A 17504-nucleotide genomic window follows, 5' to 3' on the forward strand; every position below is an offset into this window, starting at 1 on the left:
GGGTGTGAGGTAATGCGTGCATTAAAAGAATAGGATAAGGAGGAGAGAAAACACTTTGGAGAAAGCCACGCACAAATTATTCATGGCCGTCTTCAGAATATAGGATTTTTAGAAGGCGGAAAAGGCAGAAGGGAAAGGATAAATAAAAGTTTGGGAAAGAACCCCATGAACAAAACCACAAAAAATGCTTTTTACTCTTTGTATGTTTCCACCTTAGCTGATGTCTGTATATGTTCCCGTATATTTAAATTTTCATTTCCTTAAAATGCAGACACTTGGGTTTATAGCTCACTCTTCTGAAAATCTTCCAGTGATACGTCACGTGCAGAAGCTGTCAGTCACCATTAGCCCTGTACTGCAGAATGCGGAGCGCTCAATCCTGTTCCAGTACAGCAGTGTAGCAGCTCTTCTTTTGCCCTTACGGCGGTTTTCCTTCTCTCCTACTTGGTAGTACTGGCAATGGAATTGAATCGTCTGCAGATTGCTAAACGGTGTGACTCAACAAAGAGAATTACACTTCTTACCTCCTATTTCAGATGACAGTTGCTCTTCTGAGGCATCTTTCTGAGCACATATCATGGTTTTGTGTATGTGGTTGAGATTCATCAATCCTATAATACCAAACAGCAACTGCTTTAATTCAGCTCTTAAGTATCTTTTCAAAGTACAGCTGCTACTAACCATGAAGGTGAGTTGACCATATATAGCATTTCATTAATCTCAGATAGACGTATAAATTTAACTTTCTACATCATAGAAGTCACTGGAAGTTGTATGGTGATCCACTTGGGAAGAAACTTTTTTTCTTCCTTACTGAACACATAACATACAATCATACATGGTTATTTTTTTAAACCTTCAGTGGAACTGAACTTCTTGTAATCTTAAAACCTATTTTAATAACAATACAAATGCCTCCAACTGATCATTTTTTGTTCATTGATTTGCATAGAGATGATGTAGAATGGCATGTAACTACTTTTTTTTTGATGAGCAGGCTCAGTTTAAAAAACAGTAAGCAGAAAGTATTGGTATTTAAGGATTTTTTTTTTCAATTCTGCATTTTATTGCGACTTGGTTAAAAAAATCTGCCTCTCCTGATGACACAATGTTCTTTGTTAAAAGATAATTAGCCATAACAGAAGAAACATTGCTTTGGGGGAAAAATTGAAATGGCAGGAAATAAAAAGAAGCAAAACAAGTACAACTAGGAGAAAGTAACGGGCAAATCTGTGAAGTGAAAGACTGCAGAAAATAATACCCCATTTTTCCAGCTTCTGCAACATTTACCTGTATTGAAAAGTACCTACTCATAAAAGTAACATCTTTGAGTCCAATGGGACAGTAAAGTGAATGAGAGTTACTCATTTTAGCCACCATGAGTGTTTGGACAGGAAACTGTAGGAAATACACATGGTTGGCTCTAAACTAATATCTGAATTACTTTGGAAAACTTCAAAAGACTCAGTGGACAAAAATCAGCAGAGCATCAAGAGTAATGAATTTTAACAGTGCTTTGTAATTCTGGACCAGCAAAAAGCAAAGCAGTTTACAAGAATTTCTATAATATCCAGGTATACAACCATAATTTAAAATCTGCCTAAGTGTATATATACCATATAAAATCCATGTGAAGTACAGGAGTGTGAGGAGTCCCAAACGTTTTGCTGGCTTATGGTCAGCTTTTCCACCAGGAATTACTTGCTTCACGATGTTCCCTGGAATCGAGGTGAGGCTGAACAACCTGATTTTCCCCAGATCCTCTTTCTTGTACATTCAAACAGTGGCTCTGTATTCTTCCTGGGCTACCTGCCCCTGCTCCCACCTCTTGGATACTTCCTTTTTATATTTGAGTTTGGTCAAGAGCAGCTTGTTCATCCATGTAGGCTTCCTGCCACTCTTGTTTGACTTCCTGCTGTCGCAATGTTCGTAAGCTTTTAGGTAAGGATCCTTGAAAATTAGACAACTGCCCTGGACTTCTCTTCAGTCCTATATCTCATGGGATCCTTCCAAGCTAATCCCTGACACCCTTGAATAGGTGGAAATCTGCACTCGTTAAAGGTTGTGATTCTGCTGTTTTGGCCTAATTCCAGTGTCTCGCAGTCACTGCAGCCAAGTTCTTCCCCATTTGTAAGTATCAGATCCAGAAGAGCATCTCCCCTTGTCAGCTCCTTGATCACCTTTGCAAGGAAGTTACCATCAATGCACTCAGGAAACATGTCATTGTAAGGGTAGCAAAATTTGGCCTTTAAAGACACTGGGTCATACTATTATGGTCCATCCAAATACATCCAGGCAAGCTCTGAGTTGGAAAACAACTCCTCCAAATGTCTTCCTCATATCATCAGCAATGGTACTACTACTCTTTCTGAGACAGTGAGACTCAGAAGGCATATAGATTAAGCAGAGCAAACCAGATAATCAACACAAGGAAAATACATCTTTTGCTAGGGATGAAAGACTGTAGGTTGTTTCCCTTGGAAGCAAGGAGGGGAGGAGTGAAAGCAGCTGGGTCTTTGGTTACAGTTCTCTCCCAAAGCTCCTCTCAGCATGGCACAGCTGTGTGCTACACTATGCACAGGATGGTGCTGGTAGAGACAATCTGGCCATTACTATTTTAATTTAATCCTAAACACTGGTATGTTCCAGCATATTGTCACTATTAATGTGTAGCAATGTTGTCCAGATTTGTTATGCCATTTAAGTTAATTGTCTGCATACTTTTCCTGTAAATGACTTTCCTAAACAGTCTGTGCTACAGTATTCCATGTTGCAGTCAGGATCACTGCTGGCAAGAATCTCTGTCAGGAATGAAGGAGAATCTAGAAACGGATGAAACAGATACCAGATTAAAGCTTGTGAAATGGATAACAAGGCTGGGGGTGGGAGTGTGAGGGGTGCTTTTAGATTTACTCTTTACCACTGAGAGTTTCCAAAGTATCTGTAAATGTAGCACCTGAGCAGTGGTGTTAGAATGGCAGGGAATAAAGTTTCATGCCAAAGATTAAAGTTTCTGAGGTCAGGCAGAGAAGAGAGTGTAATTGAGAGTTATCAAGGAAGTCATAAGGCGTATCATATAAAACTGGTAGAGTGAGTACTTGAGCTTTGCTGAATTGTCATGTGCATACAAATGAATAAAGAATAAATCTTCCCAGCCACTGCACCAGGCTTAGAGGTTTGGAAGAGTTCATTGCTCCTAAAAGCATCTGTATATTTCTTTCATTGCTGTAATATACTATAAAAGCAAAAAGAGGCAGGAGCTGTGGACTTCTACATATTTCAAGTAGCATAATCTGAAACGTTAAACAAAAAAAATGTTCTTTCTAGATACTATAATAATTGTCTGCATGACACCATTGGTTGACTAGGTACCACAGAATAGTATATTATACAAAATCCTAAACTGAAATGAACCATGGCCTTCAGGAATTACAGGTGTACAATTATTCCTTGGAGAAGGTGGTATATATGGCAAAAGGCTCAGGTATCTTTAGGAATAAGAGGGTTAAAATTATTTATTCACAAGTAAATCTCCTTTGCTTTAGAAACTGTTAAGAAAAATACATATTCAGGAATTTTACAAAATACTATTTTAATACTGTCAGACTTCTCAAGGACTTTTTCCTTCTGGTCACAATGCTGGAGCACTAGGTGTAAGAGTTCTTTGTTTCTGATAGCATTTGTGTAGTTTACCAGTTAACTTTGCCTTTTCCAATAGATTTTTTTGCAGGCATTTTTAATGGTATGAAACATTCATTTGTAGTTCTGATTGTGTTTGTAACATCAGGCCTTTAAAATAGCCCTGTATTTAATACTATTTATGTAGCAATAAAGATATGCATAGCACTCTCCAGGCATAAAAATACTCTTAAAGTGTAGTGATAATTTTCAGGATCTCAAGTTAGCAAGTTCTGGACATCAAGTCAATTATATTTTCAGTCTCCACTTCCTTTTCACTGCATAATATTAGCTAAAGCAGAGGTGGACCTGCTGTAGTGCTGAAGGATACTGCAAAGAAAGCAAGGGTCAATTTTCTTTTAGAGAGTAGATTATAGTTTTTGACAGGTACCGTCAATTTCAGCTTTCTGCAATAAAATGGGAAGTCTGTGCAGCATTTTACATCTCCTAAATAGATTACCCAACACAGACACACACACACACTTGTCAAAGTTAATGGCATTCTTTCTGCTGAGCCTGACAAACTCCATTCTTAAATCTAAACAAGAATAAATCTTGGCCAGATGTTGACATTTCACCCTCCTGGGGCTACCTCTCCAGGGAGCAGAGAAATTTCTCTTCTCCAGCACCCTGAGCTGTAACAATTATTGTTACCAATGCTGCAGAACAGACTGTCCTCACAAAAGAGTAATCTTGCTCCTAATGCAACATTTTCTGTGAAGAGCACAAACCTAAAGGTAATACTACAGCTTTCATTCATATTAATGTTTTCTGGTTTGGGTCTACAGTGAGCTCAGATATTTAGCTTGTCATAAGTGTATTTCAGATCAAGTATTTTAAAAGTCAAGCTGAACATTACTTGTTCAGTTTAAGGTTTTCTGTTCACAACTACTTGTACAGGAAACTAGAGTACTCAGCCAGAAAAACCTTGATAAAATGTGTCTTCAAAAATTCAATTTTTAATGTGTCATTATGCTATAGAAACACCATATGCAGTGCTAGTTATAGATGCACTTCTAGGTATATTTGCCATCCCTTATCATTGCCCTAAAATGTAGGGAGATATTCCCAATGATCAATGACATGTATATGCTGTGCAGTGTATTCAGCTATGTGTCTTACCTGCTTAGCCAAAAGATCCAGGGAAAAAGCTATGTATGTTAACCCTTGAGCATCACACTCAGCTGTAGGACTAAGCAGTTCAGCTGACGGCGAAGGAAAAAGCAGTTATCCAGTAGTCAAGGCCTTCTGATACCATTTGCAGGCTCCTGGGAAAACTAGAGAGGTGGGCTGTAGCAAAGCTAGTGTGTCCTGGCTATCTTTCTCAAGTGTCTCCTGCAATTTGATGATTTTCTTCAGACTTTAGACTTCTAGTCTCCTTGGATTAAATTAAAATCCTAGCTTTTAATGAAAAATGTCTGTGGTTGTAGAAAAAAAACTTTAAAATTCAAAACTTTAATATCCATAAACAGTGAAATAATGAAGAAGGAATAGGTGTTTTCTGGGAAGGAAAGGTAGGGTACATTACATCATTGTAAACACTTTGCTTTTTCTTTTTTTTTTTAATACTATTTCTTTCATAGAACAAGGTTTTATCCCATCGGACATTCCCAAAGGATGAGGTAGCTGACCAGGATTCTGAGCATCCTCTATAGTGAGAAAGGATCTCTGGTATCTCTCATTTTGGTATAGTTCATGGTGCTGCAGAGTTGGAAATAAAGGTTCAATATAGAATGTTCCTCTACAGAAGAACATGTGTTTTCATGCAAAATGTAGATGAGGGAGGGAATATGATGACTCTTAGTATTTCACATCTCCACTGAAGGATTTTCTCAAAGCAAAAGAAAGATAATTTTCTATCTATCTATTTCCCACAAAATAATAATAAAAAAAATGTTGTTAGCAGCTGGAATCAACAGAGCTTTACAGACAAAAAAAGCTTTATTTTGACAGATGAATTTTCTCACTCCTCCTGTTCTCTTCCCTGTTCCATTGCTGGGGAGGGAGGGACCCAGAAGCTGTGTGGGCACTTGCCTGCTACCAAGGGCCAATGCCACAGCATCAGACCCAGTCAGGGATGTAAGATAAACATAAACCGTTGGACACAATAGAGGGTCAGTATTTAGTGGGTCTAGAAAAATGTAAGTACTGAATTAAAATTCTTATGGAATATTTGGGAAGGGTTGAGATTGGGTGGAGTTTACATGTTTCAGGAGGCTGAATACATTGGCATTCTGATACTTTGGAAGCACAGATACTTCAGCATCTATTTAGCATCTACAACAGTAAACAAAACAGGGCCAGAGGCTGATCCTTTGTCATAAATCCAGCTAGCACAGATTGCTTATGTATGTGTTGCTTAAGACCAGCCTCCACTTGGCTGGGAGAGGTGTAGTAGAGGCAATATGCATGTTCTTACTACACAGCACTGAAACTCCAAGTGTCCTGAGAGCCCTAGGTGGTATTGCTGTGATCCTGAAAATTATTATTTGGGGGGATATTTCAGCTCGATGTGTCTGAAGCAGTATGAGGGATGGGTGGCAGCCCATGAAAAGTCGTGTTTTAGTAGCATGAAACTGAAGGGCTGATGAGTGACATACTGTGGAGTATGGCACAGAGGTACATTGGATGCATTTGAGATGCAGAGATTGCTGGGACGGTGTTGGAGGGATGTTTAAGGTGGAGGAAACTAAATCTGGTGCAGTCACGTTCATACTGATATTCTAGGGGGTCATGTCTGGCATGAAACATCCTCAGAGCCAGGCCTGGATGTTTTCCTGGAGAAGGGTAGTTTGGGTTGTCTACAACAGAGCTAAGAAATAAAAAAGCATTGAAGTGATGTAAGCGATTGAGCTTCTGGTGCTTGGGTTCAATTTACATCCCTATTTTTGAGCAATATAAATGTAAACTATTTAGATTGTACAGTTACTATTTGCAGCCATAACTTTCTACATTTCAAGAGGCAACGGATACTAGATCTGAATTTGACATAACAATATGGGATTGAAGATAGAGCAGCAGCGGCCACATTAATTATGATCAATTTTTTGTAATTAAATTTGTGTTATTAATACATAAATCTGCATGGGTTAAGAAGAATCCAGATGTTGAAGCTGGATTTTTACCAAATAGGTTGTCTGTAGGCACATCTGTTATCCCACAAATCTTTGCAGTCTTCAGACATGACTTTGCTATCATTTTGAACTGCTTCTGGTCTCTCTGCGCCTGATGTATTTATCCTGCAGTCCTACATAAAGGACTAAGCTTGATGCTTAGTTTAATTTGCCAACACCTTGTACATTATATTTATATATATATATATATATATATATATATATATGTACACACATACATTTGAGAAGAGGAGGGGGAACCTGGCTTAAGAGCTGTTCCTCAGGGCCTGCATTTAGCTGTGCCTGGCAGCTCACATGAAGGAGGACAGCAAACCTCTTGCCTTCTGGCCTACTTGAACACCTTTTTGGACAACTTAGGGGATGACTCAGATTGTGAAGTGCCATGCATTTCATTTCTGGTAAGAGTGCAATCACTATCCAGGACAAAATGTCTGTGTTCCCCACAGAGCAGAAGTAAAGAATAAATGCCCACATCCAGTCCAAGGCTGTAATGCCCTTTGCTCTTTCAGCAATTCCTGAAGACAACTGGCAGAGGAGACACCCTTTGCCCAGACCAACCTGAAAAACTCTTAAACAAGAAACCTGCCTATGTTGGCTGTTTGCAATATCAAGAGTTGCCTTGGAGCTGTGACCCAGCAATATCTTACAGGCTAGATGTGCTCGTTCACCCACAGCATATAGCTTTAAACAACATGAGGCAAAGGAGGCTGTTGTAGTCTACATTTATTTTCTGCTCTGGCCTCCTGAGCAGTTTGCAAACCAAGACGAGCTGTGTGAGCAAGCAATCTGATTAAAGGCACAGGCAGCTAAAAGAGATTGGGATTAGGGATATCAGGGCTTGTCAGAAGGTAGGCAGAGGGCCTTTGGGTAACTTCTGCTGTCTGTCTCCAAGAAGTGACCATACTGGACTCTCCCACAATGTTTCTGTGTGTTCATAGACCAGGCTAGACCCATCACAGCCCAGAAGTGAGACAGTTCTGGGGAGCAGTGCAAGGGACTATGCACTGCTCATCCCCTTGCAACACACTGCTATTGCGCTCCACAGACTCTGCAGAATGATTCATGCACGAATGGAAATTGTTCTTGCTGCAGAGCATGTTGAGGGTACGGTGGGAGGCAGAGACCATTGATGCTGTCTTCATCAGGTAGCCCTCAGAGATACATCCTGCTGGATGTGGCAGCTCTGAGAGGTGTGCTACTGGTGACAGGGTCCCATACAGCACCCCAAGGAGCATCACAAACATCACAAACACCAGGCAGCCTGAGGCTCTCCATGTAAATTTTATTTTGCTAATTTCCCAGGGTGTGTGGGGTGCACTGTAAGACCTAGATAATCTGGACAGCCAAGAAACCTGGCTACAAAAGCTTCCCTTTAGCAATGTGGTTTTAGTGCAGCTTGAGCAGCTGAGGGCAAAAAGAGACATGATCTATATGTGTGGAGCTGGATTTACCTAGCTCTGCTGCATAAAGCTTGAACAGCATTGCTAGTTCTTTTTTTCATGGGTTAGGAGCTGCCAAACGTCTTTATTTTGCTAGTGATATTAAGAAGGTTGCTGGTTTTCCCCAGCCCTGCAGATCCCATAGATACAGTACCGCTGGTCAGATGCATTCACTGGAGGGATCAATGTTTTCACTTAAGAGGCTGATGTATTTGTCCTCTATTCATCAGATGGAATTAGGAAGGTCAAAGTAAAAAAGTTTTCTGATTGAGCACAATTGAAAGGCAGAATTGGGAGTTGCGCAGGACCATTGCCTTAAGATTTATCTGAGGGTGAGCTTTTAGTTTCGCTTTCATCTTCCCTTGTACACTCCTGCAAAATAGAAACCAGCAACCCCCCCGGAGTTATTCCTCTCTGTCATAGGCAATTTTGAAGTTCTGGGGTAAAAAAAAAATGTCAGAAATATGGCTTTCAGCCAAATCTCACTGTACTTATGCTGAAGCAGTCCGTTCCAAGACTGCACAAACTGTTGTTGACTGTTTTATTAGTACAGGTCAGCTTTGCTGTCACCCCATGACTCCAGTCTGCCTGGGTGCTGTGGTTGAGATGATCAGACTGTGCTTCAGCTGGAGGATGACTCAGAAACTAGTGCATGTGTCTTACAGCTGAGAGTCCAGCCAGGGGCGGGTCTTACAGGGAAATGAAACCAATTTGTGTGAACTCAAAAATTTTGAGTCTTTCCCTAGCCTTAGTGGCAGCACTTGTTTCTGACAAGGCACGGTACTCCCAAAGCAATGTTTGGGGTTAGAGGACAGAGGGAAGGCAGCAGGTACAGGACACCTTCTGCCTCCAGTACCCCATTTTTTTCTCAGGGTTACCTGAGAGGAAACAACAAAACAGAGGAGGCTGAAAAAACCCAGAAGCTGACAACATCTGAAGAGGAGGGAAGCAGCCAAGCGCTGGTCTACCAACAACAGCAAGAGGAATAGTAAGTAACAAGGAGCCCGACTAAGATGGTATTATGTGTATCAGGTGCCTGTTCTCCACCTTACTCAAGGTGTGCACCTTCAAAGGTGGAAATACTTTATAGAGAACCTGTCAATGGGTACAAAAGCAGCATGTCCTCATTCTCTCAGAGCCACCTGTGATCAGCCTGAAGCCTACCTACAAATGACGCTTCCTACATGGGACCTGAGTTGTTCTGGCAGGCTTCCTGATAGCATGGCTTACACCTTGTGTAATAGCAGTGGGTGGTTCTATACGTTTGATATTGGCGTACATGGTGTCTGTTTCTTGGCATCTTTTTTCAAAGTGAAATTTCAAATCTGGTTCTAGTTCCATGTTTTCTGTCTCCTAATACTTCATCCTGGGAAGTCTAAAAATACTTCCTTTGGCTTAAGAGATGGATATAGGCTGCATTCCAGCACTAATCTGAATGCAATCTAGGACACAGAACAGTTTCCAATAACTTCATGCTGACAAAAGTAAACCCAAAGCTTTAGCCCTCAATTTCATTTTAGGCTTTATTGGGATCTATGCTCAGTCCATCTCTGGGGTTACAGTGACAATTCTTAGATAGCTTGTATAAGCTCTAGCTTGCAGATATAATACAAAATAAAACCTGAAAGTAGTGTGTGTGTATTTTATGCACATGTGCTTAATACAAATATGCTTAGCTGACCAAAGATAATTATTTACAGTCTTTTTTTCCCCAAATGTCCTTTTCTGACCTGTTGTAACAGTGCATGTAATGCTATTATGATGTGTTGAGTTTGCTTAGCTTGCCTTTTTTCCCCCACCTTTCAAAGTGCAGCTGGAAACTAAAGGCTGTTTCAGTTTCGTTTCCCTTCTTTCTGCATGAAGAAGGTGGAAGCACGCTGTGAAAGACCTGTCAGGCTGCTGGTTGCAAGCAGCAATCAGCAGCTTTCCATTGTAACCTATGAATGCTTGCCTACTAGGTTGTAATGATACAGGGACTATTAAGAGCTGGGTAGCTTTGAAATCCGTCAGCACTTTAATGACCAACTTTCAGGAGAGCAAACAACCATTCCTGAGCTACAGTTCATGTTTATTTTCTGCCACTTCCAAACATGAAAGACCCTGTGGCTTGCCTGCCATCATGTTGGCATATATTTACAGCAGAGTGAGAGCAGCCCTAGTTTACTTATGTATTTGTGCTACTAGCATTTTTTTGTCTTGCTTTTTTGCCTTTTTTTTAGGGATGGTGGGTGGAGGTGGTGGTGGTGGATAGCAAGAATTTTCCCATTGGTATAACTTTGACCAGCTTTTGCCAGGGATGCAAACCCCCTAGTACAGGTTAGGTAAATACTTAATCAGTTAGCCTGAGCTCCCCACTGAATTTAAGGCTAGAGCAAATATATTCACACAGATTCTGACTGGATGATGGGATCCCCCCTGAAACTAAGTAAGTTTTTTGGGGAGAATAATTAAAAGCCCTCTTTCCTTTTTCATCTTTTTATGAAGCTTGCAGAGAGAAAGCTGTTGTGCATCTACTGCAAGGACTGCTTAATATTTTTGCTATGTGATATGAGATTCTCTCTGTCTTCATAAGGTAGTAACAAAGAATTATTCCTAAACCTGGAGTGTACAAATTAAAGTCTGCATTAGTATGTAGTTAATGAGGAGGAGGGAGGAAAGAAAAGCATGTCATATGAGTGGAAAATGAATACTCAAAAAAAGAAGTGAACAAGATGGGTTTTCTACCTTTCCTCAAGAAGGGAGATGCTAGCAGTCAGTTTGAATGGGATGAAGCTTCTTAAACTGCCATTTCCTTAACTAATCCAGATTAAAGTGGTAGGTACTGTGTGAAATACTGAAGCAGACAAGGGGAGATCTTTATTCTTAAGACAAAAATTAATGGTTTCATTCATTGTTACTATCTTTTCTGTTATGTCAAGTTACATTTCAAGAAAGGTCTCAGATTAAAATGTCATTTTAGCAATCATAAGATGACTCAGACTTTTATCCATCACTCTTTTTGAACATGATCTTTAAAACTAAACTACCAGGACACCCTCAGAATCGTCCAGGTTTTCAGGCTGTGAGATATCCAAAGGTTTGCTCCAACAGAATCGTTGGAGAGCTGAAGTCATAGGGTGTCAATATAAGAAAAAATGCACAGACTAGCATTAACCTAGAAGGCTTCCTGGAATATGTGTAGCAGAGGGAACATAAGGGGCCTAAGCAGGATACCTCTGTGCCAAGGAGAGGCTCTATTCCAGCATGTGTGTGTGCTCCTTGCTGTTTTTTGGAAACAGCCAACATATGGTTTTGCTGCCAGCAAAGTGTGAGTTGGAGTCTCTTTTGAAGCCTCTGTGTGAGTTGTTTCCATGCAAACTCTTAATCTCAGGCTGTGCTCCAGTGCAACTGGGAGTGGGAAAACACCTGAGCAGCATCTCAGGGTGGGATCAGGTGACCTTACATGTAAACCGGACACAGGAAATATGTTTGGGATGTGGCATGTTGCAGTCTCATCCACTGCCTGATATTCAAACTTGACTGTTAAAAAGTACAAGGCGAGCAACTGGTATTACAGGGTAATTTTTCTCTTGCTTTGGAAAAGCCCTTACATGATATGCTGAGGCTGACAAGTGAGAATAAAATGGTCCTAATTAAGAAAAGTACTTGTTCAAATGCAAAATTGAAATCAAACTCTGCACATCCTCCTCCAGTTATATATAGGATGTGGTTTCAGGCCATGGAGAAAAAATCACCAGGATGACAAGTGCTTGAAACTGCTTATAATAATAAGCTTGCATTTGAGTTACTTCACTTTGTCTGCTAAGTGCCATGAAATTAACTTGTAGAAAGTGAAATCCCAAATTGTCCCAGTCCTTGTCTATTCAGAAACAAAAGTCTGTATAGAAGGAAAGGTGGAGGAAACTGGGAAAATTAGGAAAAAACTATAGCTGGTGCCTGAAAAAGAAATTGCTGCCTCCATTGAGCAGTGTGTCCTTGGTGCCTTTAAAGCTGGAAAGAATAACATTGGTTCTGGTAAAATCCATTAAAAAAATGAAATTCAAAATAATAAAATCTGAAGATACATTGTCGTGCAGCTGGTACAGTCCCTCATCATTTTGTGTGAAAGGAGAGCAGAGTTACTAGGATGCTTGACTCACAAAATTGTATTATTTGACTGCCAGAGCCAAATCCATAAGTGCTTTCTTTCCTTCCTTTTCCAATCTTCATCATTAATTAAAAAAAAAAATATTAAATATATATATAGTATAGATATAGACCTCTCAATCTTTTGCTGATAGAATACACACAAGTCTTCTGAAATTTTTTTTTCATGATTTGAAATTTCTTTTTAAAAACACCAAATTAATCTATGAAACTGGAGGCAGATGCTTAGCAAAAAGCTTGTTTTGCTCACTGCCCTGCCACCAGTGGAGTGCTAGAAAGGTAATTTCAATTATCGTAGAATCACAGAATGGTTTGGGTTGGAAGGGACCTTAAAGACCATCCAGTTCCAACTCCTCTGCCATGGACAGGGACACCTTCCACTAGACCAGGTTGCTCAAAGCCCCGTCCAATTATGGAGAATTTCTTTAGAGTTGAGCTCTACCTTTGCTGTGCAGGAGAAATCTCCCAGCTCTCTGTCTGTCAGGTGATGTACTTAGAGCCCAGCAGGGCGAGGCAGAGGTGCGGGCTACTGTGGTCAGTAGCCAGCCTTATCTCCAGCCAAGTGTTTGGTGGCAGGGTCTATGTAAGAGGATAACTATGCATTAAGATATCCATTAGTCTGGATTGTGGGGGTCGGTGTGTTCCTCATCATGCTTGAGTGAGGGAAGTCCTTCTAACTCCTGTATTAGGAGGCTTTCTTGGAAGAGTTCGATTTGCACAAGCCCCGACATGTTCCAATCTGTTCTGTGAATGTATCAGAGGGACTGCTGTTCAATTATAATTTTCATGCTTCTTATTTCATTTTCCATTTAAAAGTTAGACTGTCATAAGATACATTATCTCTAAACTGTTAGCATTGCATAGCAGTTCCATTTTATGCGATCCTAATTTGCTGATTATTTTTGTTTTAATACCTTTTGCAATTAATGTATTGGCTTATATTGTGGTGGACTTGGCAGTGCTAGGTTAACAGTTGAACTTGATGATCTTAAAGGTCTTTTCCAACCTAAACGATTCTGATTCTATGATTCTGTGTTCCCTTGCACAGCTTGATGTGGAGCTGTGGTGAGATGATGAACAAGGAATATATGGGAGGATACTGTGTTTGGGCAGGGGCGATACAAGGACAACAAATACTATGGTGCAGAGGCAGAGCAGAAGGAAATGTATTGTTGAAAAGAAAGCGAGGGAAGCAGAGGTGAACATGTCACTAGCTGAACTCTTAATCTTCATGTGATACAGTGCCTGACCTGCTCAGCTCTGCAGGGATGCTGGCCAGCCTGTCTTGCCACACGGACATGTCCACGGGTGCCCATGGGCACAGTTGATGGCCAGCCCAGTGCCCTGCCCACATGCTCCGTACCACTGGTGATTGCCAGGTGCCCCAGACGGCTTGGGCATACTGGCTGCATCCCTGGCACGGTGCTGCACTGAGGTAACTGAGCTGCTTTGGGACCCGGGGACAGCATAAACATGGCTGTATCTGACTTCACAGGCTTTGCTGGGCCTGATTTTAGTCTACTACACTGCCACAGAGAACTGCCTCCCGTTGGCATAGTCTGCCCATGAGCTTATGCTGACTAATGGCACGTTGGTGTTTTCAGGGAAGAGAGAAAGCTGTGCTGCGAGCCAAGTCTGGGCTGAAAGCTACCCCTTGGCTGCCTAATTTGTTCCATCACTGTGGCAATTTCCTTGGAGCTTTAGAAGGTGGTTGAGGTTGTCCAGAATGGGGTGCTGGCTGAAGCACCTGTCATTCTTTCTGCTGTGCTGCTGCACACTGAGCTCAAACTAAGCTGCTGAATCTGAGCCCCATCTTGGAAATGTAGTTCTGAGTTTCAGTATTACTCCTTGGACCAAATTTTAACTTCAGAAATTTCTCTGCAAGCTTGTGGGTACTGGAGAATTAAGATTTTTCTGCCATCAGCAGAACTGTGGGTCTGTGGCTTTCCTGCTTGTTTCTGACTCATACCTTCTCCTGGGCCTCTCTTCTGCTGTTTTCCTTCTTGTTCTTTCCCCATGCAAGTTCACTTCTTCAGGATTTAACTCTTTGTCTTATCCTGAGGCATCACTATGGCAAAAATGTTGGCCATTTCAATGAAAGCAGAGGCACCAGATACAGAAGTCAGTTACCCTGGCTTAATAAGCTTCCAGACATCAGCTGAACTGTGGTAATTAAGTGCACTCCTAGCCTGTGGCAAGCACAGGACAAAATCCATGAACGTAGACTTTCGATGATAAACATTTTCTGCTAATGCAGTTTATTTTCTGCCTCTCGTGTTAAGAGCGCACATGCAGCTAGGATGAATCGGACAGTGTATAATGTTAAGCCCCGGTAATTCACTTTTGTCTCTGAGCTGCAAATTGGTAAGATACTGCTGCTGATAAAGATGGAAAGCCAGAGCCCCAGGCCTGCACGCAAGGTTTGTAGACCCTCCCAGAGCTCTGCTTGTGGCACCGCTGGGGCACAGAGCATATTGCTTGACTGAGGTCTCAGACTGTGGCTGTCAGTTGTCGTTAGCATCTGGCCATGTGTGCATTGCGAAATAGGGATACTTACAGGACAGTTGTCTGCTCACTGGGATTTGGCATCTTGTAGCCCTCTGATTTGGCACTTTCCGTGGTGCTTAGTAGCCTGTGGCTGCTCCATCAAGCATGGGAGCCTTGCTGAAAACAATACTTTGTGGTGACATGAACGTGATTGGTCTTAAAATAATCTCAAAGTTAAGGCTAGCGTATCTTTCAAGGAGATTTGACAATCATCTTTGGCAGTTTAGTCCCTTTTCTCTTTTAAATTCAGTCTTAGCGTATTATTTAATGCAGTATTTCACCTATATCTTCCCTTGAGTCCTTTCTCCAGACTGAACCTGCCCAGGTCCTTTCCCAAGCTTCAGTCATTTGTGTTGCTCTCCAACTACATTCTCCTTGGTTTCTGCCTCTTATACAGAGTGTATTGCCCAGCAGAGCGAAATATTTAGATTTCAGCTTTGTGGCATTCATGTGCCAATGCACTCACAGTATAAAACACAGTGGAACTGGAAATAGTTTATAACAGCCATTACTTTTGTAACTCTTTAAACTATTTCACACTTCATTTGGAAAGCTCTCCAGTGGTAGATGGCTGGAGCGGGCTTGAGGAAAAACTGAAGGGCACAGCTCTGCAAAAAACATTATTGGTGAATTGCAGTTCTCGTGTTTTTTTTTTTAAATTTTAGAAATAAAATATTTTATACAAACGTGAAAGAAAGTAGAACAAAAGTTTCTATGGTCTATACTCTGAAAGCATTGAAAAGGTGTCCTTGAGTGGTGCTAGTTAGGTGAGTAGAGTTACATGCAGGATTCAGAATTTAAAGATTGCAGACATAGTGTTCTCTGTGTTGCTGATCACTCAAACTGTAAACTCTCTTTTCAGATTTCTGGTGACTATTCATGTTTCTTCTGACTGAAGTGTTTCTATGTCTATTTATTTGTATGTATCATTACGTAGGTATTTATCTTCCCACTACTGTGGTATTTGATGGCTATCTGAAAAATCATTGGAAATTGCTTTTTGTTTTATTTCAATATATATGCATTCTCTGATTGGATTATAACCTTCTTACTCTTGTTAGTATCTGTTCAGTCTATGTAATTAGTCAATACATTCGCATTTTCTGTGGAGAAAATAAACCAAAAAAAGTCTCATCAAGTTTAATATGATCTATGAAGGTAAAAGACTATTTGCTTCTCTTTTTTGAAGAGCTATAAGTTGTGTAAGATGTTCTCCCTGCTTCCTCCATGACTTCTGTATTTTTATTTATGAAAAAACCTTTCCTCAAAGATATACTTAAGTCATATAACAATAAGAATCGTTATTAGGGAACCTGGAAAGTTAAATTCTTTATCATCTTTTCTGGTTGTGGATTTTGAAGCACTTTGTATATTGTTATAAAGTACAAAAAGTCTGCACAGCACTGATAGCTTCAAATCTTCACATTTCCTTAATTGCTACCCAGGTAAGTAGGATAATTTGCTCCATACTTATGGCTACTGTGGCAACTCAGAAACTGACTGGAATATTAAATTGACAGGATGTAGTGGGTTTTATAGGCTTTACTGGATCAGAGGTTTTGTCTGAACAAAGAAATGACATGCAATATCCTGCAAACTGGCTAAAAACACAAGGTGAAACCTGGCGGTGAGTTTTTGCAATAACTTTCTCTCCTTCAAAAAAAAATATCTCAAGACAATAAGAGATACTAGGTGCAGATTTTAAATTTATCATTAGAACTAGTAGGGCAGGTGGGGTGTCTCAGGCAACAGTTCATCTGGCTCCTCTCCTGCTGTAGGCTCGAAAAGCAAGGACCAGTTCATACCCTAACTTTCACCAACCCCACATGGAGTTACTGTGTGCTTGCTCATCCTTCCCCTTGACCCAGTACCCAAAGCTACACTTTTACATATCTGTCTTTCTAGAGACCAAGGTGAACACTATATAGTTAGATAAACTCACTAATGCTTTTTTTTTTTTTTTTTTCTTCCCCTGTTAACTTGGACTAAAGCAAAGCATGTAGTATAAGCACAAGGTAAAAGACAATCAAAAGTTGGTACCCTTTTCCTGCTTTCCCACCCCCACTGGAGACTTGACTTTTAACTTTGCCTTTATTTCAGTAACATGGAAACCAAACTGGCCTTTTAAGTCAGCATTCTTTTAACCACAATGACTCTTAAACTGCTCCCTGGAAAACAGAGCAGAGCTTTCCCTGGCGCCAAGTGTAGTGTCACCTCTACCCCTTTTGTAAACCGATTGATCTTTGCTATATTTTATGTGCCATCCTTCTGAGCTCCTGGGTAATGACCACAGTCAGATATCACAAGAGTGGCCTGACATGGCCTCCTGGACTCAGCTTTCCAGACAAAAAGCAGAAGCAGATAAAGGAAATGATTCATGGAAAAAGGGCTGGATTTGATACCGTGATTTCTCGTACATGTGCAGACACACAGATGTCCCTGCTTTCTTTTTGATTCCTAATTTAAAAATCAACCAAACACACACTGTTTGAAGTCATAAAACTACATCTGATGATATAAAAACTCTTCTGCCCTCTAGTGCTGTGAAGCAGTGGGATGT

The 17504-nt window shown here is 40.7% G+C and overlaps 1 protein-coding gene across 4 annotated transcripts in view; it reads left to right on the forward strand.

Annotated features, from left to right (window-relative positions):
• Nucleotides 1-8665: 8665 nt before the first annotated feature.
• The window catches only part of EPSTI1 (epithelial stromal interaction 1), a 48726-nt gene continuing 39887 nt past the window's right edge, over nt 8666-17504 (forward strand). The window contains exon 1 of one of the 4 annotated variants that reach the window (XR_013926245.1): nt 8666-9239. Coding sequence is in view for 2 of the 4 variants with exons in the window: in XM_080376815.1 (XP_080232941.1) it covers nt 9046-9239 (194 nt within the window). In the remaining 2 variants the exon portion in view is untranslated. The remainder of the gene's footprint in view (nt 9240-17504) is intronic. The other 3 variants (XR_013926246.1, XM_080376815.1, XM_080376814.1) reach the window with 3 other exon arrangements.

Source organism: Falco punctatus (genome assembly GCF_963210335.1).
Source record: "Falco punctatus genome assembly, chromosome: 2".
Classification (NCBI taxonomy): domain Eukaryota; kingdom Metazoa; phylum Chordata; class Aves; order Falconiformes; family Falconidae; genus Falco; species Falco punctatus.